The 26,405-nt window shown below is 49.8% G+C and overlaps 1 protein-coding gene across 1 annotated transcript in view; it reads left to right on the top strand.

The window, feature by feature from the left end:
* Positions 1–1,290: 1,290 nt before the first annotated feature.
* The window catches only part of MYBL2 (MYB proto-oncogene like 2), a 31,092-nt gene continuing 5,977 nt past the window's right edge, over positions 1,291–26,405 (top strand). The window contains exons 1-9 of the mRNA XM_081033678.1: positions 1,291–1,513; positions 4,470–4,563; positions 8,076–8,147; positions 8,990–9,082; positions 9,321–9,541; positions 11,857–12,019; positions 16,512–16,799; positions 19,791–20,204; positions 22,140–22,279. Coding sequence (XP_080889804.1) covers positions 1,494–1,513; positions 4,470–4,563; positions 8,076–8,147; positions 8,990–9,082; positions 9,321–9,541; positions 11,857–12,019; positions 16,512–16,799; positions 19,791–20,204; positions 22,140–22,279 — 1,505 coding nt within the window. The 5' untranslated portion in view covers positions 1,291–1,493. The remainder of the gene's footprint in view (positions 1,514–4,469; positions 4,564–8,075; positions 8,148–8,989; positions 9,083–9,320; positions 9,542–11,856; positions 12,020–16,511; positions 16,800–19,790; positions 20,205–22,139; positions 22,280–26,405) is intronic.

Here is a 26,405-nt window from a genome sequence, read left to right as displayed (position 1 = left end):
ACTAAATGATGGACCCGGGAATCAAACTTTAGGAAGTTTGGCTTCAGAGCCTGCACTCTTAAATACTATGGCCTAGCCATGAACACGTGACGTCCATATGAATTACTTTATGAGGAGGGTGGGTTAGATAAGCCCTGAATTAATTTTGGAAACTTCTAGCACTTAAGATGTCAGTGTTCCTTCTGCAGTAAATGAGGTTTGCACCAGCTGGCAGGACTGTCCCCAGGTGTCCAGCAGTTTCTGGAAGAGGGGTCTGAGGCATACGCAGGGGCTAAGAGGGTGGGGTTCAGCCAGGTCTCCCCAGGCTCCTATCTCATTCTTCATTTACCTTGCTTTCAGCACTCCTCCCAGGGAGCAGGGTGTGGAAGGTACTTGGTAAATGGCAACTTAAAATGGAAAATCCTTGCTAAGCCTCTAGTTTAATCACGTGGGTGGGAAACAGAATTCAACTTCACAGTTGAATTCTGGGTCTTGGGGCTCCTGTGGTGAATGCAGGGGCCACTTGGACATCAGTATGCCTACAGTTCAAAGGGGAGACGCACAAGTTTATAAACAGATTGTGGGCAGTGGACCCCCAAGGATAAATAGGAAATAGTCAGGTGGGAGGGGCAGGAAGTGTTCCCGGCCCAGGTAATGGCCCAAGCAAATGCAAGGAGCCCAGTAAGTTTCCTATGGCTAAGGGATGAGGTGGTGATCTGGCAGAATCCTTTAAACCCGATTAAGGTGCATTTTACTCAGAGAGTGAGGGCAGAGGATTTAAGTTCTGGAGAGGCTAGATCAGTTTTGCATCTTAGGAGGATCTCTCGAGCTGCCAGGAGTCCAGCCGAGGAGCCAGAGCCCCTGAATTCGAGGCTGGAGAGGAAGCAGGGAGACAGTTCTAAGGCACAGCCCTGGCTAGGTGGGTTGGCCGCCTTGGGAGGGGGGAGGGGGGCGCTATAGACCGTAGGAGCAGCTTGGAGTAGTCCTGGGGTCTTTGCACGGGCGGTGTCCCCAGCCTGATTTTCCCATCCTTGCGGCTCACTCCCTATCCTCAATCTTTGCTGTGTGGGCTACTCCGGGGCGGCTCTGATCCACACTTGGCGTGAGCCTCAGTCACTGGGCAGCGGGTTCAGAGCCCTGTCTCCCAAGGTGCCGCAGGCCTCGCCCTACCTGCCCCGGGGCTTCAGGGCTCCGGGGCCGTGCGCCGCCCGCCCGCCGGGCCGGGGATCAGCCCCGCCTCCACCAGGCGCCGCCCCCAAGCCCGCCCGCCCGCCAGCGCGCCAGGCCCGGGCGGTGCCGACGCGCTTGGCGGGAGATAGGAAAGTGCTTCTGCGCGCGCCGGCGGCAGCTGCAGTCCCTGCGAGCCGCGGTGGGACCTGCGGGCACGCTGAAGCCTTCCAGCGCGGCCCCGGGGCCCGGAGCGGCCAAAGCAGCCCGCGCTCTGACCCCGGCCCGGCTCCCGCTCCGGGCTCAGCTGGCGGGCAGGCGAGCGCGGCGCGGCCCGGGCCGGGGGGATGTCTCGGCGAACGCGCGGGTGAGCAGAGCCAGGAGGCTTAGGGCCCCTACCCACTCCCCAGGTCCCATCCTCCCCCATCCCGACCCCTGCCCTCCCCCCATCCTCATCATAGTGCCTCCGAGCGGGCGGGTGTGGGGGTTTCCCGCGGGAATGCTGAGTCCTGGGCCGCCCGAGGCGGGGGGCGCGCGAAGCCGGGGGTCTCTTTGGGCCCATCGTTCAGTTTACCGAGCCTGCTGGGCCTCGGAGCCGGGGCGGGCGGGTCTCTTGGGCCCTGGGCCAATGCCTGCATGATGTCATTTTGCCTCCCGCCTAATTTCGGGTTGGGGGTAGGACGGCGGTGTCCGCTGGAAGAGCCATTACCGGGGAGGGAGGCGACCCCTGCAGAGGGAAAGGGATTCTCTAAGTCACAGCGCGCGAGAGGCCAAACCTGCAATACACTTGTCGTTCAAGCCTCTTTGGGTGCAGATTTGCTGGTGGGCGGTTTTTCTCAACATTCGGGAAAGTACAGAGCACCCCAAGTCCTCTCCCCGGCCTAAGAAGAGTGCCAGGGGATGAGGAGGGCCTCTTTTGTCCCCCATCACCTGGGTTCGCGGCCCCAGCTGGGTTGAGTTTCAGAGACTTAACTGCTCCCCACGTGAGGAGTTTTGGGCAGCTGGGGTTAAAGGTGAGGGGGAAGAGAGACTGATGTGTATCAAGAGCTCTCTGTGCCGGCAGCCCCTGGGGCCCAGGCAGGAACTGCGGTCTCCATTTTACTTATTCCCCTGGAGAAGAAGTGGTAGGGGCGCCAGGTGCCTTTCTTACACCTGGGTGCCTGGGGCTTGAGCTCTGGGCTTTTCAGCCAGCCTGGGGGTCCGGGAGGACAATGAGCTCCTGCCCTGTGTCCTCCCTGGAGTCATGCAGCCCAGATAACCTTAAACCCCTCTCTGGACGGTGTTTGCCTTCTCTGGCGGAGGATATCGCCTTGAAAAGCACTCTTTGCAGGCTTTCCCCAGAGTTCTTTTCAGCACAGAAGCATCTGGTCCCTGGGCAGTGGTCAGGGTGCCTCTTCCTCAGGCCACAGTCTCCTAGGTCAGCTCCACTTCTCAGGAGTTTTCTGGTCAGGCACTTGTCAGACCCTTTCCTGATTTTTGGTTCAGGGAGTGTTACTCCAGGGAGCCATAGAAGCCCCAGACAACCCCCAGGCCTTCTGCCACTTCTCCCCTGGGGCTCAGTGTAGGAACCCCCTCCTCCACTCTCACCCCACAGCCCTCTGCTTCATTCTTGGCCAGTTGCTGTAACTTCTCTGCCCTGGGTGCCCCACTTCCCGCTCAGCTTCTGACTCACCCCACCTGGAGCAGAGCCCGGCACATCCAAGGGTGGAGAAAGGGTGTGTTGGACCTCCATGTGGTTCCCACCACTGGCTTGGCCTCTGCCTTTTCAGCTGGGATTATGAGGGGAGGACTGGAAAGTGTAGGTGTGGAGCCTGGCTCAGTAGACTTGGCAAGTGGCATAACCCCAGGGAGCCTCAATTTCCACATCTATTGAGTGGGGATAATGAGAATGCCAGTGAAGTGGATGGTTAGCCCTATATTGGTGATAAAAGTTTATCTCAGAATTCGCCCAGCTGAGTTGTTGGTCCCATTAAGTAGAGCATCGGAGCATTAGAAAGCGTGTACAAAGCCACCTCTTCATCCTTGAAGGAACATCTGCTGAGCCTCTACCAGAAGTTGGGTGTTAGAGAACCAAAGGTAACGGCCAGAAAGAGGTCTGGGGGCAGTTGATTTTAAAGCCAGCTTCATTCTGTTACAAGTATCTTGTAGAATTTTTGTCTCCTACTTTGCGATGGTGGAGGACCCCATGAATTGGTCAGGAATTCCAGCTTCTGTGACTAATGTTTTGCTGGGATTAGACACCCTCAGACCCTTCCTTTCCTACTTCTAAAAAATTTATTTTAATTGCTATTTCTTATCTACTAATAGGCAGCAGCTTTGTGTGTTTATTCATTCATCCCAGTACCGGGCATTCCCTGAGCAAACATTTAAGATCTTTTGATACCAATCCCCTAAGGCTCTGCAGCTGTGGAGGTGGAGCTGACCTCTGGAGATGTCAAGGAGACAGGTAGCCTAAGGGCCTACATTCTGAGATAGGAGGATTGCCAAGGTGCCCTGGGAGCACAGGAAGATACTGACTTCTGGAGAACGGGAAAGGAAGTTGAACACGGAAGGAAGCCCTCTTCCTTCTTTCACACTGGGCCTGTATTTGCCTTGCTTTTTTGGAGTAGTGTAGGCTTTTCTCACTTCCAAATGGCTGACTTAGGAATGTACCTAACTGGTGACCTGACACAGGTCCCACTCCCCACAGGGAGTTGGGGGCTCACTAACCTGATATATCTGGAGGTGGATAATCATTAAGCCTAATGAAGACTAGAGCAACTTGGAAAATTGCCTGCTAGAAAATAAAAACATCAAGAATTCAAAAAGTTGATTTTTCTCTCCATAGATTATGCCCGTGTGTTCGCAAGGATTGAGAGGGGATATGCAAAAATGGACATAGTTACTAAGATAACGTATTTTAAAATGTTTTTCCCAAATAACCAATATTTCTTAAAATTCTGGCACTTGATGATTGCATATGTCATCAGCTTTCATCCTTAGACGATCCATGCAAGTTTACGAAGTTTTGTTATTGAAAAGAGAATAGTAAATGGGTGTTTGAATATCACAATATTCTTGCTGAAATCTCCACTGCTTTTTTTCTTGTAGCTTTTGACATCCTGTTCTTGAAAATAAAGAAGACAATAAAAGAGCCCATAACCCCATTTCATTAAAAAACTTGAAAAAGATGAGGGTGGAAGTAACAACATTTTTGAAAGCAGAAAGTAGAATTCTGCCTCCCCCCAAAACCTTTCCCTAGAGGTCACTGGCCCCTACCCACGCACTGTCCATCCATCACTTGGAGACACATGTTCTTGACCTTGAGCTTGCTCTCCCTGCAGTGAGGAGCTGGAGGAGCTGCACTTCCAGGAGACAGACTCAGACGTGCCGGAGCAGCGTGACAGCAAGTGCAAGGTCAAATGGACCCACGAGGAGGTGAGTGACCCGGAGGGGCCATTCCAGCTGGGGTGTGTGCGCGCCTGATGCCCCTAGGGGTGCAATGCAAAGGGGCATCTGATGAAAGAAGTGGATGGTCCTCTGGTTTAACAATTATCCACCTCCAGGGATGTCAGCTGCTTCCAGAAGGTCAGTGAGCTCCCAACTCCCTGTGGGGAGTGGTCCTCTGGTTCTCCCCAGGGCCTCTTCTTAGAGCAGGGACTTGATTGACTCTTGGAAGATGTGTCTCTCAGAGCTCAGGGCCAGCAATTGATGTTGTGTCTCTTAGAAACTAGTGTGTTTTGCATCATGGACATTAACTGCTTTGACTGCTAGAAGGTTTAGCCAAATCTGCAACCCTCCTCTTGGTTATTGTGTTATCTTATGACATCAAGCTCTGAAATGACTTTCTTTTTATTTTTTAATTAACTTTATGGAAGTATAATTTATATGCAATCAAATGTACCTTGTAAAAGTGTACGGTTCCAACAGTTATGACAAATGTGTGTATTCACGTAAGCACCATTCTCATTACCCCCAAATATTTCCTTCGTGGTCCATCTTCCCCATCTCCAGACAATCACTAACCTAATGTCTCTTGGCTTGATTCATTTTGCCTGTTCTTGAATGTCCTATCGATGAAATCTTAGAGCTGTACTCTTCTATCTGGCTCCTTTTGCTCAGCAAAATGTTGTGTGAGTCATTAATTTGTTCCTTTATATTGCTGAATAGTATTCCGTTCTATGCATGTACCACAGTGTGTTTCATTGGTTGATGGACAGTTGGGCTGTTTGCATGTTTGGGCTATTGTGGATAGAACTGCTGTGAGGATTCTTGCGTAAGTCTTTTTGAGGATTATGCTTTCATTTCTCTGGGGAGGATACTTACGTAGTCATGGGATAGGTGTATGTTTAGATTTATAGAAGCTGCCAGACCTTTTTCTAAATTGGTTGTACCGTCTTAGACGCCTACTGGCCTTATGTTTTTATTCTACCTCTTGTTTTCCTGGATGTGTTTACTTTTAGGTCTGTTTTTTTTTCTTACTGGAGGAGTTGTAAACTCCTCTTAAATCATACAAGATGTTTCTGCAGAGGAGTGCTAAGCCAGCCTTTTCTGTTCATCTCACTGTGGACCAGGGACTACATTCAGCTCTTGTGGGCTTACAAGAACAAACAAGATGGGGTCCCGTCCCCAGAGCAGCTCTCTGCCTGGGACGGAGAGATAAGACCACACACAGGCCCGTGGGTGTGCTGTGGTCATCCACAGAATGTGTCCCTGTGTGCTCACCACGGTATCTTCACAGTTTGCACTAAGGCTCCTAGCACAGAGGAGGCACCGGTAATTGTTGAAATACCTTTAGGAGGAGAGGTTACTGTTTGAAGAGATTAGGGGAAGTTTCATGGATAAGGATTTGGAAATCCAGCAGTCAGGGAAGTGTGCAAAACAGTGGGCAAGTCAGAATAGGAAATGGGTTGTTGGTGAAGAAAAGCCAGTAGAGGAGCCCCAGGTTGGCTGGAGCGAAGGGTCCTTAAAGGGGATGAGTGGTTGACAGGGACAAACTATCACTTGGGGCCAAAATCTTGGAGGGCCTTGAATGCCGAACTCAGAAGTGTAGGATTGTTCCGCTGGCGGGGCGGAGCTATTAAGATTTTTAAAGCAGGGGAGTGACGTGGGCATAGCCAGGCTTCAGGGGAGCTAACCTGCTGTGTGTAGGGTGGATAAGAGATTTGGGGGTAGCCTGGGGCCGAGGGACCAGTGCTGAGGGAGTGGGGGAGCAGGCAAGAGAAGACTGTTGTGGAGAGACGAGGGCAGTGAATGGGGAGGGGGGTTAACAGGTGGTGGAGGCCTGTGGGGTTCGGGAGGAGTTGGAGACAAGATGAGAAATGGCCAGTTGTCAGGGAGGAGGGGGGTGCTGGAGATGGATGTGAGGAACGTGGGAGGATGAAGGCAGGGGTGGGCCTGGCCAGGCCGGGTGGCAGAGGAGGGCAGGTCGTGTGGGTGTGGGTGGCTCAGCTACAGAATTTATGGGGACTTTGTCCGGCCAGCACCTGGACGGTGGCCAAGCTGCCACTGAGAGTCTGGATTTCTGTGGTGGCCTTTTTTTTCTGTCTAGGAGAGAGAGAGAAGAAACACATTAAATTTACAATTGTAACCATTTTTAAGTACATGGCTTAGTACTGTTAAGTGTATTCCCAGTGTGCAACAGATCTTCAGAACTTTCTCATCTTGCGAAATTGAATCTCTATACCCATTAAACACTAATTCCTCATCTCCCCACCTCCAGCCCTTGATAACCACCTTCCTACTTTCTGTTTCTCTGATTTTGATACTTTAGCTACTCTATATGAGCAGAATCAGACAGTACTTACCCCTTTATGGCTGGTTTATTTCGCTTGGCATAATGTCTTCCAGGTTCATTCATATTGTAGCATGTGTCAGAACTTCCTTCTGTTTTAAGGCTGAATAATACAATAAACATTGTATAGATACAGCACATCTTCTGTGTGTGTGTGTGTGTGTTTAAAAATCGATTTGAGGAATACTTTACGTTCAAGCAACTATAACCAGTGACAGTGCAATGGATGAGTTGCTGCAGATGTATTACTGTGGACCTATCAGCACCATCACGTTAGAGAACATTTCCGTCACCACCAAACATTCTTTGCTCCCTTTACTGTCCATCCCTCCCTCCTTCCACCCCTGACCTCAGACAACCACTGACTGACTACCTTTTTGTCCCTATGGTTTTTATTTCACACTCTCTAGGGTTTCACCTGCGTGGAGTCTTACAGAGCGTACTCTTTTTATCTCGGGCCTCTTTCACTCGTCGTCATGATAACTGAGATTCTGTGTTGCGAGAATCAGTAGTTCATTTCCAGGAGACTTTTTAATAGATATTGGTTTGCCTTCTGACAGTCCTTGGTTGCTCCCCATCTGTGGTACTGTGTCACTGTCATCTCAGGCCTGGGTGCCTGTGATGGCCTTTCATCCATCCTGTCCTCTCACGGCCCCGTTTCCTGCAGCTGTCAAAGTGAACTTCACAACAAGCACACTGGACCGTGACCACCCAGTGCTCAGGTGCCTCAGTGGCTTTGTGTGATGCACAGGCCCGAATCAGTCCTGCGTGTGGCCTGGCCCCTGCCGTCCCCTCCAGAATCGTCTTGCACCCCTCTCCCTTGCTTCCTGCATTGCAGTTACACTAGACTTCCTTTGGGCCTATCCCGTTTTCTCCTTGGATAGGCAGTCCCCACATACCTCTCTGTGCTCCCAGCACTGTAGCTTTACTTTTTATCTGTGGGAGCCTTTGATTAGCATCTGCCTCCCGCTGGGCCGTAAGTCCCAGGAGGTTGAGCTGCTCTCTTGCTCCATCTGTAGTGCCTGGTGCTTAGTAGGTACTCAAGTCATGGCTGAATGGATGAATGAGGCTGTTTCTTCTGGAGAGGGCTCTTGTCACCAACAGCTGCTTTCTGTACCCGTGTGGACTGAGCCCTCTGTCTTTCTGACATTGTTAGGATGAGCAGCTGAGGACCCTGGTGAGGCAGTTCGGACAACAAGACTGGAAATTTCTGGCCAGCCACTTCCCTGTGAGTGAAGCCCCCTCCCCCAGGGACAGGATCCTGGGTGACCAGACAATGTTCCTGGGACAGACTTGCTGCCAAGAAGAGGAAGCTCCTTACCAAGCCCCACCCCCTTCCCAGGCCCTCTCTTCCCAAACTGGAATTCAAGGCCCCCTGAGGCCCCCAGACGACAGCACCTCCACACAGCAGCCTCAGCAGTCTTTAGACTCTGACATCAGCGACATGTGATCGGTGGCATATTTGCATTTCTCCCTGCAAGTCAGGAGCAAATTGGTGCTCAGTTTCTTAACCGTGAGCCTGAAACTAAGGGGAAATGATACTTCCACCAGGTTTCACAGTGACACCCCCGCAGAGCTAGCTGCTGCCACCACATCCAGCATTTAGAGTCTCCTGGTGGTGCAGGTGTCTGGTTAGGGGGGCTGTGTGGCAGGAGCTGCTGTCTGGCTTATTTCTTGCGTCACTCAGGGAGCTCAGGGATCCAGACCCCTTTTCCCTATTCCTCATTTGCCTCTTCCATGTGAGCTGAAATCTTCAGGGAAATAACACTCCCAGACGCACGCAAATGTCCCTGACGTACCCCACCGGCTTTTTACAGGAGTTTAAAGGCTCGCAGCGGCAGCCCCTGTGTGTTAGGGTGGGGGAGGTGTTTTCCCACAGGGTTCTGAGTTTGCCCAGTTCCATCCGTGCCCTTTTGTAGCAAAGAGAAACACACATGTCTGGTATGTGGGCGTGAAGTGTGTGGTGGGTGCAGGAACAAGACAGAACCCCAGGCCGCAGTTCCCTGAGCCCAGCCATCAACCAGGATGCTGGGCTGCCTTCCTCGGTCTCACACATTCCTGTCCTTCTAGAACCGCACTGACCAGCAATGCCAGTACCGGTGGCTGAGGGTCTTGAATCCAGATCTCGTCAAGGGGCCGTGGACCAAAGAAGAAGACGAGAAGGTAACTACTGGGACAATGCCTTGTACACAGTAGGCCTTCACCCACCTAGCAAATCAAGGGGCTTCAGGGCTGCCCTTGGGTTTGGCAGCAGGGGTCAAGCTGAAGGTCGTGTGTGTCATCTGCTGGTCAGTTAGTCATACCTTTCAGGGCAGCGGTGAGGCTCAGGTGCAGAGAAGGTGCTGTGGGGGGGGCTGAGGCAGGGCCAGGTCCCCTGGCTTCACAGAGGCTCGTCTCCAAGGTCATCGAGCTGGTTAAGAAGTACGGCACGAAGCAGTGGACTCTGATTGCCAAGCACCTGAAGGGCCGGCTGGGGAAGCAGTGCCGCGAGCGCTGGCACAACCACCTCAATCCCGAGGTGAAGAAGTCCTGCTGGACCGAGGAGGAGGATCGCATCATCTGTGAGGCCCACAAGGTGCTGGGCAACCGCTGGGCCGAGATCGCCAAGATGCTGCCGGGGAGGTGAGCCGAGCCGCCTCCTGGGAGCTTGGGGACGGGCACAGGCAGCGGGAGGTTCCCAGGCGGTGAGAGCCTCGTGGGTGCACATCCTAAGTCAGTCAGCTTTCTCTGGAGTTGTTCACTTTTCTCAGAGCTGCGTGAGTCCTTCAGACTCTTCCCTGGGCCTGGGGACCTCCCAGTCTGTGTGCAGATTGTCATTGAGTCCCTGTCTCAGCTCTGTGTGTGTGGACCGTCCTGTCCTCTGCTATGGTCAGGGTCGCCTGGTCCTTTCTTCCTAGAGAAGAGACCTCCCTCCTGCTTGTGAGCTCAGGGACAGGAGCTGGATGTCTGAACCCCTGCTCTGTTTTCAGCTGCTGCTCACTGGGCCTTGTCCCTCCAAGCCCTGAGCCTCCTGGGGTTCTGCAGGGAGCGTTGGGAAGACTTGGCTCCATTCTTGCCAGAATCTTCCTCCGGGTCAACTCGCACTCTCTTAAGTGGCTCATTTCTCCCCTAACTGTTCTCCATCTTCTGGAAACTTAGAAAAAAATCTTATTTTCTGCTGTCCCCCTCCCTGTCCTCTTTGTCCTGGTGCATTTTTGCTTTATTTTGTTTTATTTTTAATCACAGCAGTGTGGTTCTGGGAGGGAGAGGAGCTAGAATGCCGGATGGTGTCTTTCCCCTGATGTCTGGCATGGTCTATGTTCAAAACTCAAACTCGAGCGTGGTGTGCATTTGGCGATTCTCCTAGCACTTGGGTTGAGGACCCAGCCTCCTTACCCATGTGGCCCGCTGGCCCGGCTCAGGCCACCAGCACTGCCTCGATCCTGTCCATCCTTGCTCACCTGTTCTTCCACTCAGTCCCTCAGACTCGGAACTCTTCTCTGAGAATGCCCCTGTGTGCCTCTGTCAGTCTGGAATGCCCTCTGCCTCGCGCCCATTGTGTAGCCAACATGTTCTCATCCTTCAGTTCTCCGTGGGGGTGTCGTTTCCTCAGAGAAGCTTTCTCTGTCCTTCCAGACTGTGGTTGGTCCCCAGTGACCTGTCACAGTGCCCCTGCTGTCTTCTGAGTAGCTTGTATCCCAGTTGTAATTAGACACGATGCCTGCTTCCCCGACGAGCGTACATTCTGTACATGCAATCGCCTGTCTTACTTGCCAGTGCATCCCCGGTGCCTAGAGCACTGCCTAGCATGTAGTGGGAGCTTCATAAATATATGTGAGAAAAAGGATGAGGTGCGTTAAAGCTTGGAGCACCCCAGATCTGATCATGGGGGGCCGGAGGTCTGGGAGGTGTTTCCTTAGAAGTAGAGCCTGAGACCCAGAGGTTAAGGCACCTGGGGTTTATTATTTTTATATATACATATATATATTTTAATGTATTTTTCAGTGACAGTTGACCTGCGATATTACGTATATATTTTTTTGTGTCCCCTTCTTCCTCCCCCCTCCCCACTCCAGTTCAAGCTGTTGTCTCTCAGTCTAGTTGTGTAGGACATGGCTCCCCGGCTCATGCTGGTATTACGAGCCTTGCGCTCCCCCGGGCGCAGGCAGTTGGTTGGCGGGTTGGCGGTCATCCGCCGCTCACAGCAGCTCACAACAGCTCACAGCGGCTCACGGCCTCTCTCCCTGGCTGCCACCTGCTCACACTGGCCACCAGCTGCTCCTGGCAGCACATGGCCGCCCAGCTCCAGGGAGAGCCGTTGTTCACAATCTTAGCTGTAGAGGGCGTATGTCACTGGCCCATGTGGGAATCGAATGGGCAACCTCGGCGTTCGGAGCCTGGTGCTCCAACCACCTGAGCCACCAGGCTGGCCTCACTCCTGGGGTTTATTAAGGACAGGCTTTCACCTGTGAGAGGAGGAATGGACAAGAATAGGGAAGGGACACAGCAAGATGAGGTCTCAGGTAAAGTCTGGACTTGACCTGATATATGCTGTGTGTACATGTATGTGTGTGAGGAGGTGTCCTTGTGTCTTGAGAACCTGCAGTGGAAGTGATTCAAGATAAAGACCCTCCTCTTAGACTAGTTGCTCAGTCAAGCTGTTATTCTCTGTTCACAATTCAAAGGAAAAGCACTCTGCTTGGAGCTTCAAAGAAGTGCCTACTGTGTGTCAGCACTTTTGTACTACTATGTACTATTACTCTGAGCAGAAATGCTCTGTAAATTGTGAAGGGTTAGACACGTGCGGCTTCATCTTAGAGCTAAAAGAGACCTTAGAATTCCTCAGGTTGCACCCTCATTTATAGAAATAAGAGCTCAGCTCAGGGAGGTTAGTGACGTGCCCGGTGGCACACGGGTCACAGGGCTGGGGCTCAAAGGTCCCCCGTGTGCCCTTGCAGGACGGACAATGCTGTGAAGAATCACTGGAACTCCACCATCAAAAGGAAGGTGGACACGGGAGGTTTCCTGAACGAGTCCAAAGACTGCAAGCCCCCCGTGTACTTGCTGCTGGAGCTCGAGGGCAAGGACAGCCACCAGAGTGTACACCCTGGGGAAGGCCAGGTGAGAAGCTGCCCAGGTGCTCAGCCTCTGGGCGTGGCGCTGGGTTGGTTTGATTGCACGTTTATCCAACACTGTCTCATTTAACACCTATGCTTCCCTTTTACCTTTCCCACAGCTGTTCATTAGTTCCTGCCACAGGGTCTCGGTATGGCCGTATGTCTCTCACTAGGGCCTTTCCTTGTCACACACATGTGCACCTGCCTGGCACTTGTCTGCCCACAGGTGAAGCCATGACAGAATTCGCTGACATATAAAATTGAGGATTGTCTTCAGCCTTTGTCCTGAGCAACGGCTTCCTTCCTACCTGTTGCTCTTCTCAGCGTTTTCATACTAAAAGCAAGTTTGCAATTAAAAAAACCAAACAGGTTTATTGAGGTATAATTCACACAGTAAAATTCATTGTGTTTATTGTATAGTACTGAGTTGTGATAAAAATGTCATGTAACCAGCACCACAATCAAAATACAGAACATTGCCATCACCCCCAAAACTCCCTGGCGCCCCTTTTCGTCAGCCCTCCTCCCACCGGTAGCCCCGGCACCCCTGACCTATTTTCTGTCTCTGTAGTTTGAATATGGTTTTCTATCATTTAAATGAAATCGTTTGGTATTTTGCTTTGCAATTGCAAAAATGGAACCAACGTGCGTATGTTATCCTGGCATGTCCCACACCCTAGAGCAAATTTTTTGATATTTTTCCAATGTATCTCTCGTGATTCTTTGAAAAATGAAGATTTGAAGCAAACGTACAAAATGTAAATATCTGACAGTGCTGGGTGTGTGGGAACACTTCTCCACTGTTTTCTAATCTTTTCTGTAATCATGAGCTATTGAATGATATTTTTCTGGTCCCCTTCTCTTACTGGGGACTGGATATAACTTGTTCATAGCTGTAGTTCTACAGTTCCCAGCTGGAACATTGTATAATGTTTTCGCCTCTATTTCTTGATTTTTCAGCTTCAGAGAATGTCTCTTGATTCTCTGTTACAAATGCATCTCCGGGATAACAAATTTAAATGGTAGGGAAAGGTATAAAATGAAACGTAAAGCGACTTCTTCTCCAGTCTGGACTCCTCCAGTCTGGTTAGACTCCCTTAACCAGAGGAGTCTACTTCTGACTCTTTCTTGTATATCTAAGTACTGTTTTTAATCCTGTTACTTGCATGAAGAAAAAACATGCATGCCATAATATAGAAACCATGGGCATCAGCAAACATGGAGAAGTTATCTTTCAGAGGTCAAACTGAGTCCAGGGCTTGACCTGCCTGCTCATCTCAGCCACTAGATTGACACAGGAGTTGGGTCACAGACTAAGTATTATCAGAGCACCAGTGGTCTGAGAAGGCAGTGGGTTAACATTTCCAAAAACTGCCTTAATGTTCTCAGACCGGCTGGGGGTATTTAAGGGCAGATCTGGGCCTTCCTCTAACTGCCACCTGATGGTTCCTGGGGTCTGCATGGATCCTTCCCTCTGGCCACATGATTCTATGGTGGAACAATGATGGGAGTAGCCTGGAAAGAATGCTGGACCATAGAGATTGTGATCAATAAGCCTAAGGGTATTAATCATAAGGGTAATTTTCTAAAACAGGGAACTGGGTGGGACAGGGGACCTTCTGAGATGAAGCCACAGGGGGTCAATCTATTGTTAAACTATAGGGAGGTCAAGTAAATGTGAGGCTGGGGACTCTTCTGTGCGGGTCCCAACCAGGCACTGCTTAGGAAGAGCACACAGACCTTCCTTAGTCTCTGAAAATCCTACGTGGCTGAGAGTCAGTTTAGAACTTGGTTTTTGTCCCCTGGCACTTTGCATCTGGAGTGCTAGCCAGCAGGGCAAGGATAAGCCCCAGACCGGGACACTGAGTACCCCCATTCCTTTTAATGGTTCTATTGTGTTGCTTATTTATTTAAATAAGGTTATAACTGACTTTTTGTTATTAGAAAACAAAACTGATGGTTGACCTTGTAGCTAAATCACTGCTCTTTTACTCAATTATTTCTTGAGAAATTCTTAGAGCTGGACAGTCATACTCTTAAAAAACTTAATACATTTTCCTAGATTGCCTACTGGAAATGTTTGCCTGTTAATCTGTGGATGGGACCACCTCCCGTGTTCCCCACTCACTGGTCAATGCTTGTAATTGTAAATGTCCCCCTGGGCCTCAAAAGTCATACACGATCACTGTAGAGTTAAAAACTTCACAGAATTGAACAGTACAGGAGGCTGATCTTAACATTCAGAGAGAACCAATATATTATTTAGTATATTTGTCAACACTTAATTCCTAAGGGTAGTAAGTTTAAAATGAGCCAATGTGATTTCTCACACTATTTTCTTACACATTTCTTTTTCTACTTCTCTCTTTCCGTGTCATGTGTATATAGACCATTCTTGAATTGGCCATATGAATAAATAAATGAATTTTATTTATTATTCCATTGTAGCTATTGATGAACATCTGTCACTATATCCATCAGTATGTTGCAGTGAACATCCCTGTTCAAATTCTTTGTACATTTACCTATTTGGGTTAATTTTACAGATATAGGATGACTCAGTCAAATAGTGTATAAGCATGGCCAAGTTGCCACCCGAGGGGTTACACCATTTTATTCTGTCAGCAAGCATAGGACTGCCTGCTTTCCCACACCATTGTCACCACTGGCTGTGATTATATAAAAATGTCTGTCGGTTTTATGAGCTACAATGGAATATCGGTTGGGTTTTATTTATTTATTTACTTACTTATTTATTTACTACTGCTAGTGAGGTTGACCTTTTTTCCTTAATTTTTTGATTTGCCTTTTTGTCTTTTTTTCTCATTGATTTGTAAACTTTCATTAAGTGTTAAGGATATTACCCATTTATCATGGAGTAACTTTTTCCCAGTTTATTTGGTACCTTCCTCATCCCTTCATTTCATAAAGGTATAATTTATAGCCAGTAAAAAAAATCACCCATTTTAGTAGACAGTTCTGTGAGTTTGGACAAATGTAACCATCACCACAGTCGATTTCTATCACCCTCTAAAAAGTCCCACATGTGGTCAACCCCCCATCCCACCCACACCCCCAACCCCAGTTTCTGGTAACCACTTACCTGTTTTCTGTCTCTACGCAGTTTTGTTAAGAAAGTCACATAAATGGAGTCCCCCATGGAAACAGGGACACTGTTTCCAGCTAGGGTTTACAAGTAAAGCTTCCGTAAGCATCTGTGTATGGGTTTTATGAACATAACTTTTAATTTCTCTTGGGTACATAATCTAGGAGTGGGACTTCTGGGTCGTATGATAACGTGTATACCTAAATCTATAAGAAATTGCCAAATGGTTCTTCAAAGTGGCTGTTTTTCCGAAGCGGGATTCCCACAATGTTCATGACATTTTCCTCCTTCCTCCAATTACAGCAGTTGCAAGCTTTTAATCAAATCTGTTCTTCTTACATGCTGTTTTTCCTTGGCTTGTGTCACAAACCGTTTCCATCGGCCCACTGGACAACAACGGCAGTAGTAGTAGTAGCTGGTATTTAGGCTGGATGCTTTACAACGCCCCTGCATGGGAGCCCACGTGTTGTCTTCATTTTGCAGGCAAGGAAACGGGAACTCAGAGGTCATACAGCTTGCCCAAGGTCAGCTCGTAAATGGCCAAGCTCTAAATCAGAGCTGGTGCGCTCTCCCTGACTCCATTGCGCCCCCATCAGCAGGGACCTTGCTCCCTGCTCCCACTCCCCATGTGGCCTCTGTTAATCACGTGCCGTTTTCAGGGCCGCACTGGGGTCTGTCAGGCTAACGTCAAGCTTGTGTCCAAGGTTCTTCCAGGAGAGCTATTGCCACGAAGGATGTTCCTATATGTATTTTTTTTCTGTCACAAAATTAGTATACCCTCAGTTTTCCACTTTCATTTTGACGAGTATTACGGTAAGCATACAGAAAAGCTGCAAGAATAGTACAAAGACCTCTTCTGTTGGTTTCATTAGTTTTTAACATTTGCCAGACTTGCTTTATATGTACATCTATGTATCTACCCATGTATATATACGTATATCCATGCTACTTTTTAAAACTGAGTCATTTGATGGTCGGTTACATACTTGGTGCCTCTTGCTCCATTAATGTCGCAGTGTGTGTTTCCTAAAGACAAAGGAATTCACTTACATAACCACAGTACAGTTCTATCCAATTCAGGTAATGTAACACTGGTTCAGGACTTACATCTAAAATCTACAGTCCATGTTCCATTTTCCCCACCCCTGATCCAGTTCAGGATCAGACATTGCCTTTAGTCGTCATCTCTTTTGTTCACTTTTGTCTTGAACAGTTCATGAGCTTGTCTTAGTCTTTCACGATCGGGATATTTTCGAAGGCTGGCTATGTGAGAGACTCAATGTGGGCTCCTCCGAGTTTCCTTATTCGATTCAGGTTGTGCGTGTTCAGTGGAATACAGCGTAGTCCGTATCTCATAACAAAAACTCCAGTGTTCCCTTGTGTCCCACAGGGAAGTCTTGTGACCAACTGGCCCCCGGCGCTCCCTGCCATAAAGGAAGAGGAAAGCAGTGAGGAAGAGGCCACAGCAGCCATCCCTGCTAAGGAGCAGGACGCTGTCCCTGAAGGGCTGGACAGAGTGCACACACCAGAGGCCTTAGACGACATCCCCAAGCGTGACGACCAGGAGGGCTCCTCTCCGGAAAGCAGCCTGCCCTACAAGTGGGTGGTGGAGGCCGCAAACCTCCTGATCCCAGCCGTGGAGTCCAGCCTCTCGGAAGCCCTGGACTTGATTGAGTCGGTAATGTTGGTGACACCTCTTCCCCGTGGGCCCAGAGCACCCCCCAGCAGGGCGTGATGATCCCAGTCACATTCACAGAGCTGATGCTAAGTGCCCAGCCTACAGCCCGGGCCTGGGGACACTGACATAGTTGCTGTCTAGTCCCTGTCCTCAAGGAGCTCCTGACTCACACTGTACCCCACAGGGTGGGGTGGGAGGGCTCCCTAGAAGAGGTGGCACTGGCACTGCATCCTTGAGGGTGACAGGAGGGTGCTTGAGGCCAATAACATGGCACAGGTGAGTTAGGTGTTTGTGGCACCACTGATGGTTGGGTGTCCCTAGAGAGGGGCCTGGAAAGTTCTGGGGCTGGAGCGATGAGTGGGTTCTGATCACTCGTGTTTCAGGCCGAGGCCGAGCTGGCTGTGGGTTGTGCCCCTTGGCAGAAAGCTCTGTGGTGAGAACCCCCCTCTTGGTGTGGCATCCCCAGCTGCCATGGTGTGGAACGGGTCACAGGAGGTAGTGGCCAGAGGCCTGGCCAGCAGGGGCAGTGGAATTCAGGGGAGGGGGTTGCCCCGCATTCACCTTCCCACTTGGCCTCTCTCCTTGCTAAACAAGACAAGCCAGGCTCTGAGCTTACTGTACAGTCCATCCAGTATTCTGTGACGTATGTTCTTTCTCTGTTTTGTAGATGTGACTGAGGCTCAGAGAGGTCAAGTCATGGGCCCAGGGTCACACAGCGAGTAAGCTTGGTAGTCTTGACCCTTGTGCTGTGCTCTCACTGTCTTCTTCAGTGTGGGGTTGGATGGTACTGTCTCCAGGGAGCCGTCTCTCTGATGCTGGGTCTCATCTCTTAGCACCAGCTGCAGGGTCCATCTGTAGTGTCCCTTCCACTCCAAGGAACTTCTGAGTAGCTTGAGAAGCAGGTCTGATGTGTTCATCAGTCTGTGCAGCAAATAGCCCAGAGGCTGCCGTGTTCAGTCCCTCCCTTGGGCCCTCGGGAGTGTTGAGATAAGAGTTGCGCCCATTCTGTACCCAGCACTGTTGGTACTTCATGGTGTTGCTTCCTTCATCCTCAGACTGTTCTGTGTCTTCCTCTACTTGATGGGCACAGAGAAAGGGAGAGGGGAGCTCACTTTTATTGAGCACCCAGTGTCTGCGAGGCTTAGTAATTATAGTATCTAGCATTTGAGTGCCTACTATGTGCTGGGCTTGTGACTTGCTACCTACATACATGCTCTCTGTTAGTTCTTTAACAGCCCTGTGAAGTGGGTGGTGGTCTCATCACCAGTGAGCCATCCGAGCTCAGCAGAGGTTAGGAGGCCTGTCCACCATCACAGCTGGTGAGTGCCAGGGCCACGCATCAGGCCCTGCTGTCTAGCATAACTGGGGCTCCTCCACGATGACCTTCAGCAGCCAGTGGAGTTGAGTTGTTACGTCATTTGCAGAAATGCTGCTGTTGGTCCCTCCCTTGCAGCGCCTCCCGAAGTTCTTGCAGGATGTTCTCTGGTCTATAAGATGCTATCAGTTCTGGGGCCACCCCCAGGTTGGGGTCTGCTGGGAGTGTGGACCCGAAGTCAGCACTGCCCTGAGCTGGCCCTTAGGAATGGACTGCCCGCGCTCCTGCGAGTCCCATGGATCAGAAATCGTCACTAGGGGCGTCTGGGTCTACTCAGGATCAGACCTCCAGGGACCCAAATGGAAGCTTCTCTCCAGAAGCCTTTTGGCTAGGTTGTAATTTGCTGGGCCAAGACCTGGGTATGCCTCTCAGGGTTACTCTCAGAAAATTAGTGACCTTGGGCAGCTCGCACCCTCTCTGGTCTGGGGTCCTCAGAATGAAAGGGGGACATATTGCTTCCCTAGCAGGGTCGTTGTGGGATTGGAAATAGTTTCGGTGAAGTGGCTGAGGGGGCACCCATGATTGACAGGCTCTCAGAGCCCAAACGCTGCTTCCTCTCCAATGTGACCGCAAATGAAGACCCTGAAACCCGGGGACAGACTTGGGCCCAAAACTCCCTCTTCTTCCCCTCTGTATTAAGGAAATAACTATAAATGCAGAAGATTTTTAAGATGTTCATAAAGATTCATTTTTTAAAATTAGGGGGAAAACTAAATGTCCAACATAAGGGGAATAGTGAAGTAACTGATAGTCATATGATGACATTTTGCAGTCGTAAAAATTATAAAAGTTGAAAAATTTTCACCATAAGAGCTAATATTGATTAATAGTAAACACTGAACTCATAGGTAATAGAATTAGGTACTGTTATTCCTGTTTTACGGAAATTTTAAATGGAACAAAACAAGATACAGAAATGATTTATACTATAATGAAAAACATGCAAAATACTAGATATTTAGCAAACACATACATGGGAAAATGCTAAAAAAAGTGCATAAGGATGGTAAATTCTAAATTCTGATAGTGGTTTCTTATCTATAGGCAGAGGATGTGAGGGGAGGTGGACACAGGGCTTCAGTGATAAGGTTTTATTTCTTTTGCTTAATTGTTGGCTAGCTGGCTTTTTGTATTTTTCTTTGTGCCTTTTGTATCTTAAATGGTATACGGAACATTTTGTTATATTTATATTTTTATTTTATGTATTTATTTATTTTTTAAAATTTTTATCAGGGAACAGTGTGTTTTTCCAGGACCCATCAGCTCCATGTCAAGTCGTTTTCAATCTAGTTGTGGATTGGCAGCTCCCTGGCCCATGTGGGAATCGAACCGGCAACCTTGGTGTTATGAGCTTTGCACTCCAACCACCGAGCCAACCAGCCGCCCACATTTTTTAAATAAAAGCAAGCAGTCATATGTAGAACATGTCTTCAGTTATATTTCCAAACATAAATACACAGACATCGGAGAATCTGTGGGAAAATGTTAATGATTGTTCCTGGGCTGTGGGGTTGTACTTGACACTCGGGTGTTTTCCTTTAATGAATGAGTCCTTGTATCAGCTGGTAGAGAAGCAGAGTAATTACAGTGACTCCTAAACCCCGCTCTCTGGGCAGGACCCCGATGCTTGGTGTGACCTGAGTAAATTTGACCTCCCCGAGGAGCCGTCCGCAGAGGGCAGTATCAGCAGCAGCCCAGAGCAGCCACAGCCACCACAGCAGCAGCAGGTGCCACCGCCCCGCCAGTCTGCTCACCCCGGGCCCAGTGTGACAGAGTACCGCCTGGACGGCCACACCATCTCCGACCTGAGCCGTGGCAGCCGGGGAGAGCTGATCCCCATTTCCCCCAACACTGAAGTGGGGGGCTTGGGCATTGGTACGCCGCCCTCTGTGCTCAAGCGACAGAAGAAGAGGCGCGTCACCCTGTCCCCCGTCACAGAGAACAGCGCCAGCCTGTCCTTCCTGGACTCCTGCAACAGCCTCACCCCCAAGAGCACACCTGTCAAGACCCTGCCTTTCTCACCCTCCCAGGTGTGTGGACCCCACCCCGACTCCTCACCAGGTTCTGTTTACCCGGAACAGGGCCTGGCATGCAGACATGCCATTCATTCAACACATACTCATGGATTGTCTGCTGTGTGAGAGGCTGGGGACGGAGAGCAGAAACAAGCCTGCTCTGCCCTCACAAAGCTCACATTCTGGCAGGAAGACCAGTTAGTAAGAAAAGACCAAATAAACGTGATACATGGAATGAAGGGGCCTTGTGGGGCAGTGCATCTAGTCTGGGAAGAGGGTGTCATCCCGGAAGCCTTCCATGAGGAGGAGGAATTGTTTGAGCTGGGAACACATGGGGAACGAAGGGAAGGGACTTGGTATTTGTTAAAAGAATCATTTATTGAGCACCTACTTCCTACCAGATGGGCGAGCACTGGGAGCAAAGGTAAAGAGGACAGCTGGTATTGGGGAGAGGCTTGTAACAGTTGATGGGAATGAAGTGTGGGAAGTGCTCTGAGGCTAGCGGTTACTAAGTCATTCAGAGCTTCCTATGTTCTGAGTGCAGCTCAGGAGGCCCCTTCTTCCCTACAGGTCAAGGGGAGGCCTCAGGCTTTCTGGAGAATTGTGTCTGAGCTGGGTTTTATGGGTCAGTTGACTTGAGCAAAGGCTGACACAGGCCGGGAGGGCAGAGTGAGAGATGTGATGTCCAGAGTGAGTGATGGGTGGGGGGCAGGATGGGGATGGGGTCTTAGGGGGCCTTAGGTGCAACGGAGGGGTGTGCACTGTCCTGGGTCTGTGGGGCGATGGGTGGTAGGGCTATGGGACGAGGGTCGGGCTGAGACAAGTCTTAGCGTTTCCCTGTCCCAGGCAGGAGCAGGGCAGGTGTAGGCTTTGGGTCTCACTGGGTGGGCTCCCTTCCGTGAGGATGTGAGAGAGCGAGGCAGAGATGGCACATTTCAGGAGACTGCCCCGTCATCTGCAGGGAGACCATGTGCTAGGGATACTGGTGGTTTTTCCAAGGGGGCTGTGCTAGGGCTGCCGTCGCAAAGTACCACAGGCCTTCCCTCTGTGTCTGTATCCTAATCTTATAATCTCTTACTTCTTTTATAATCTGAGGACACCAGTGTCATTGGATCAGGGCCCACCCACATGACCTCATTGTGCCTTAATCCTTTCTTTAAAAAAGGCCTTATCTCCAAATACAGTCAGTCATGTGACTTCAACATAAATTTTGGGAGAACACAGTTTAGCCGCTAACTGTCCCCACGAGAGGATGGCTGGCTGGAGAAGGAAGACCGCAGAGCTCTGAGCTGGCCACATAGCAGCCCAGGACGGTGGTATGGTGGCTGCCCTGCTCTGAGGACCCCACATAGCGCAGTGGCCTTACCAAGGGTGCCTCCAGGAGAGAGCGGGAGAGGGCAGTGCTTCAGACTTGGCTCAGGTCTGGATTTGAGTTCTCTAGCATTCAGCATAAGACTCCATTCATAAATTCCTGTAAACCTCGGTTTTCTTACCTAAAAATGGGATTGTAATAGTGTCCACCTCTCCGGTCTGAAAACTCCACGAAATTCTTTGTGTGAAGGGCTTGGCCCTGACAGGAGAAGGTGCTGTCTAAATGCCAGCATCTGCACTGCCATTGTCACCATGCCCTGTCCATCACAGGTCATGGAAGAGATGTTCCCACACAGTCACTGTTCTTCGTCTTAAGTTCACTGTCAGCAGCACGTGGGGCTGGCAGGTGGACCTCCCAGCAACCTGGCAAAAGCAGGATATGGGGACGATGAGAAGTACAGGGCTCTAGGTGAACCTGCTCATCTGATCCAGCCCTTGTTCTCTGGGGCCTGACCGGTGGGGGGGCTCCTAGATCAGGAGGGGACCTGTCAGAGTAGCCATGGTGGGGGAGGGTCTTGAGGGGCTCACCTCACCCCGCAGGTCACCACTTCGTTTTGTTTCCTTTGTCTTCCCTGGTAGTTTTTAAACTTCTGGAACAAACAGGATACACTGGAGCTGGAGAGCCCCTCGCTGACGTCCACCCCGGTATGCAGCCAGAAGGTGGTGGTCACCACGCCCCTGCACCGGGATAAGACACCCCTGCATCAGAAACACACTGCGTGAGTGCTGCGTCTGCCCACCCTTTCCCCTGCTGCTGGCCCAGGAGTGTAGGGCCCAGCCGTGCCCCCAGCACTGGCCAGCGTGGTCGGGCCAGGATCACTGAAGAGGGAAGGGCACTCTTGGAAAACCACCTGAGACTCAAGAAAGTGGCCTCCTTCTGGCCACCACACCTCGTTTTTGTCAGTGTAGTCTGGTGCTTTACCATTGTCCTAACTCATTTATTTTTTAGCTTGGTGGCTTTCTAATCTCAGGAATGGAGAGAGTCCCAATTGCCATGACAAACGTAATCTCTACATCTTTCATACGTGTCAAGCACATATCCTTACGTGAAGGACAAACACGCCCTCAGTTCTCTCAGGACCGGAGCTGCCTCCCTGCCTCCCAGGCTTACAAAAGCACAGCGTTTCACTTTCTGAAGCCTGTGCAGGCTGCTCACCTGTGGGTTTCTAGGGAAGGGCTTTTATAATACGTTTCCTTCCTTGTGTCGTGGTGACTCAGTTCCAGGTAGAGAGAGATGCTTCACTGTGCTTCGGCTTATTCCATTTGCTGCAGAAGAAGCACTGCCGTTTATTGTTTCACAAGCCAGTTAGGGGATTGGAATTTTAGCCCTCGTAACGACAACACATTTCTGAAAAGATTTAGGAATCCCTTGGTCAGAGATCAGTCTCTCGACAGTTGACCTGAGATTTAACATAGATAACGTTTCATATTTGGAAACATTTCAGCCGTTATTTCTTCAAATATTTTTCCTGGGCCTTCCATCCCCTGTCCTCGTCAGGGACTCCACAGTTCCGTATGTGCTGGGCCACTTGACATGCCACGCTTACTAATGTTCTCATTTTTGTCATTCTTCTTTTTTTTCTGTTTCATTTTGGATGCTTTCTATTGCTGTATCTTGATGTGTACTAATCTTTTCCTCTGCCACATCTAATCTCCCAGGAACCCCAGCCAGGACATTTTTCATCTCAGGTATTGTATTTCCTTCTCTAGAAGCTCAGTTGGATCTTTTTAAACACCCTCCCTGTCTCTACATTTTGAACATAATGAAATACAGCCCCAGTAACTGTTTGAATTTCCTTGTCTGCAGATTTTAGCGTGTGTGTCAGTTCTGGGTCAGTTTCAGTTGATGGGTTTTCCCTCTCATCCTGGGTCTTGCTTGACCTGTAATTTTCTGCTGCTTTATAGGCCCGGTAATATCTGACTTGGTGCCAGATACGAGTTCTCCTTTGCTGGGTGCTGTATACTTGTGTGTTCCTGTAACTGTTTTAGAGCCTTTTCTGCGATGCACTTAATTTTTTTTTGAAATAGTTTGATCCTTTTGGGTCTTTTGAAGATTTATGAGGTGGGACCAGAGTAGCGGTTAGTTCAGGGTCCTCCGATCCCAAACCCACTTCCTTGTGGATGCTGAGGGTTTCTAGTCTGGCTGGTGGGCATGAGCTCTGGTCCGGCCCTGTGAGTGTCGCGTACTGTTTCCTCTGATCGCCTCTGGTGGTTCTTCCCTGGTCTCACTCAGGTAGTGGGTGCTCACGTGTGCCTAAATTACTGCCCTGATGGATATCTGAGGAGGGTGCTCTGCACATGTCTGCGACTCAGGACCGCGCCAGCTTCTCCTGCGTTCCTCCCCGCTCTCAGCTGGGCCCGGGCATCTCGGTGCTGCCGGCTCCCCTCGTTTGTCTCCTGTCTCTTAGGTCACTGTCTTTCGTTGCTCGAAGTCCAGTGTCTTGACACCCATCTTTTCATCGATTGTGGTGTTATTTTGGTTGTTTTAGGTGGGAAGAGGCAATCTGGTCCCTGATGTTCCATTTGGGCCAGAAGTGGAAGTCTGCTGCTTTACGTTCACACCCACATTAGTGTCACCAAAGACTTGTTTGCTTTTCTCATTCAAAATTCTTTGTGACATTTGCAAGACTTTATAGGCAACACGTCTTTGGACTTAATTCCAAACGTGGCTGGTTTCCTCGCCCACTGATTTTATATCCCCATTGTTCCCACCCCGCCCTCCCCATAGAAGTTAGGGTTTATCGGAAGGGATAGTTCATTAACCAACAAACAAAACCAAATACAGTCGGTGAGTGGTATTTCAGGTGGTGATGGAAACTACAGGGAAGGTTATACAGGTCTGGGGAATCACAGAGTAATGGCAAGGGGTTTCTCACTTGGATAGGTCAGGGGCGGTCCCCTCAGAGGGGAACAGCCGGGCAGAATTCTGAGGAAGAATCATTCCAGGCAGAGTGAACCACAGAGACAAAGGGTCCAGGGTAGAAACACACTTTTGTGTTTTAAGAACAAAAATAAGGCCACTGTTTAGAGTGCATTGGGTGTAGAGAAGTACAGGAGAGAGAGGTCAGGGTCACCAGGGCCGTGTGTGTGTGTGTGTGTGTGTGTGTGTGTGTGTGTGTGTGTGTGTATGTATGGCCTGGGTTGAGCTGTGTAACACACCCCTAAGACTACTGGTTCATAAGAGCAAACCTTTCCCTCTTTTAAAATGTTACATTTTTGTTTGTTTTTTCTGGGTTGGATGGAGTGTTTTTCCACATTCTTTTCAGAAGGTATGAGGCCTGTGCTTTCTGAGGTCTGGGCTGTCTATACCTTGTTTTTCAACAACAGGAGCTGGATGTAGAAATCCAGAGGAAGAATAGTTGTGACCCTAAGCCGAGGACTCTGCTCTGTTTTTCCTTAACGGCGTTTATGGTGTGGAGACTTCCGACACTTATCCGGCTGTTATTCCTTTGTAGGAAATCTTTTTTTTCTCCCTGGATCCTTGTAGGGGTTGTTTGTTTTTGTGTTATTTATTTATTTATTTATTTATTTATTTATTAGTTCTTCCTGAAATTGGCCAGGCTACATGTAGGTATGCCATCTCTTTGTTAATTCCCCCTGCCCCCCATTGTTATTTCAAACTCAATACCAAACTTTGAACTGAGCAAATGTGCTGTTATTTCTTTTATTCTTGTTTCTCTGACGTCTCTCTGCCCCTTTCCTCCTACCTTAGGAATTCGAATTCTTCCTATACCCGCTCGTTGGTCGCTGTCTCTTTTCATCTTCATAATCCTATTCATTGTCTTAGCGGTTTTCTTTGAACTCGGGGAGAACGTCATAGAATTGTCCTCTTATTCATCCACTTGGTTTTCCTGGCTTCCAGAAGTGCATGGTTTTCATCTCCAAGCCATCTTGTGTGTTCCCTCTCCAATGTGGCCTCCCTTCGTTTTTTCACACCGGTGTATTCTCAGTTCTTGCTGATGCTGTGACGTAGAGAGGTTCTCGAGTTTTCTCACATTGATTGCAGAAGCTCCATGGCCCACTGAGATGTTGGACCGCAGTTCAGCGTCATCCCTTTGAATTGCCGTGTGAACTGTGAGGTGTTTCTGTTTGACCAGCGCTTATCCGGCTTTGCTCATCCTTTTAGAGGGGTCTCTGTGTTCCAGGGGGCAGATAACAAGGATACGGGAACAGATTGTGTGGATCCCTGTCTAATCTCTCAGTCGTGAGAAAGAAAAGAATGGTTTGTACTTGTTCTAGCCTTTTATCTCCCTGTGGAATGACTGGCAGGCTGAGGGAAGTGACTGGAACGGCCTCTGCAGGCGGCTGTGTCCAGGAGTGGCACCTGGGTTCCTGATCACCGACGGTGTTTCTTCATGTCCTCGGACCTCCCCAGTAGGGCTTTGGGAGTCAGTTATGGGGGCGCCTCCTGTTGACTGAAGTCTCACAGGCCTCTTGCAAGTGGAGTTTGGCATCTGCCGTCAGAACCAAAGTTTGCCCACAGCCAGCGGGCTGGGCCGTAAATGTAAACCTGGTTCTGGGGATTTGAGGTGCCTCTTCTGTCCCTTTCCCAGCATTGCAGGCAGAAATCACACATTGCTGGGGCCACATCTGGTAGGTAGAAGCTTAGTCTTTCTGCTTGTGCACCGGACCTTCCCTAGGTTTCTCTGCTAAAGCTTATCCCTCCGTGTTTCTGTTTCCCCTGTGATGATTTTGAAGAGACTTGGGAAGAGGGTAAGTTAAGCACGTGCACTGGCCTCACCATCTCGTACCTGATGTCTGCCCTGTCTTAATGACACTGCTGCCACTCGATGTCTGGAGAGAGGTGTTGGGAGGGACGCAGTCTTCCAGGATTCCCGCCTTACA

This window comes from Rhinolophus hipposideros (genome assembly GCF_964194185.1).
Source record: "Rhinolophus hipposideros genome assembly, chromosome: 22".
NCBI lineage: Eukaryota > Metazoa > Chordata > Mammalia > Chiroptera > Rhinolophidae > Rhinolophus > Rhinolophus hipposideros.
Note: the sequence above shows the minus strand (reverse complement) of the source record. Positions and strands in the feature narration are given on the sequence as shown.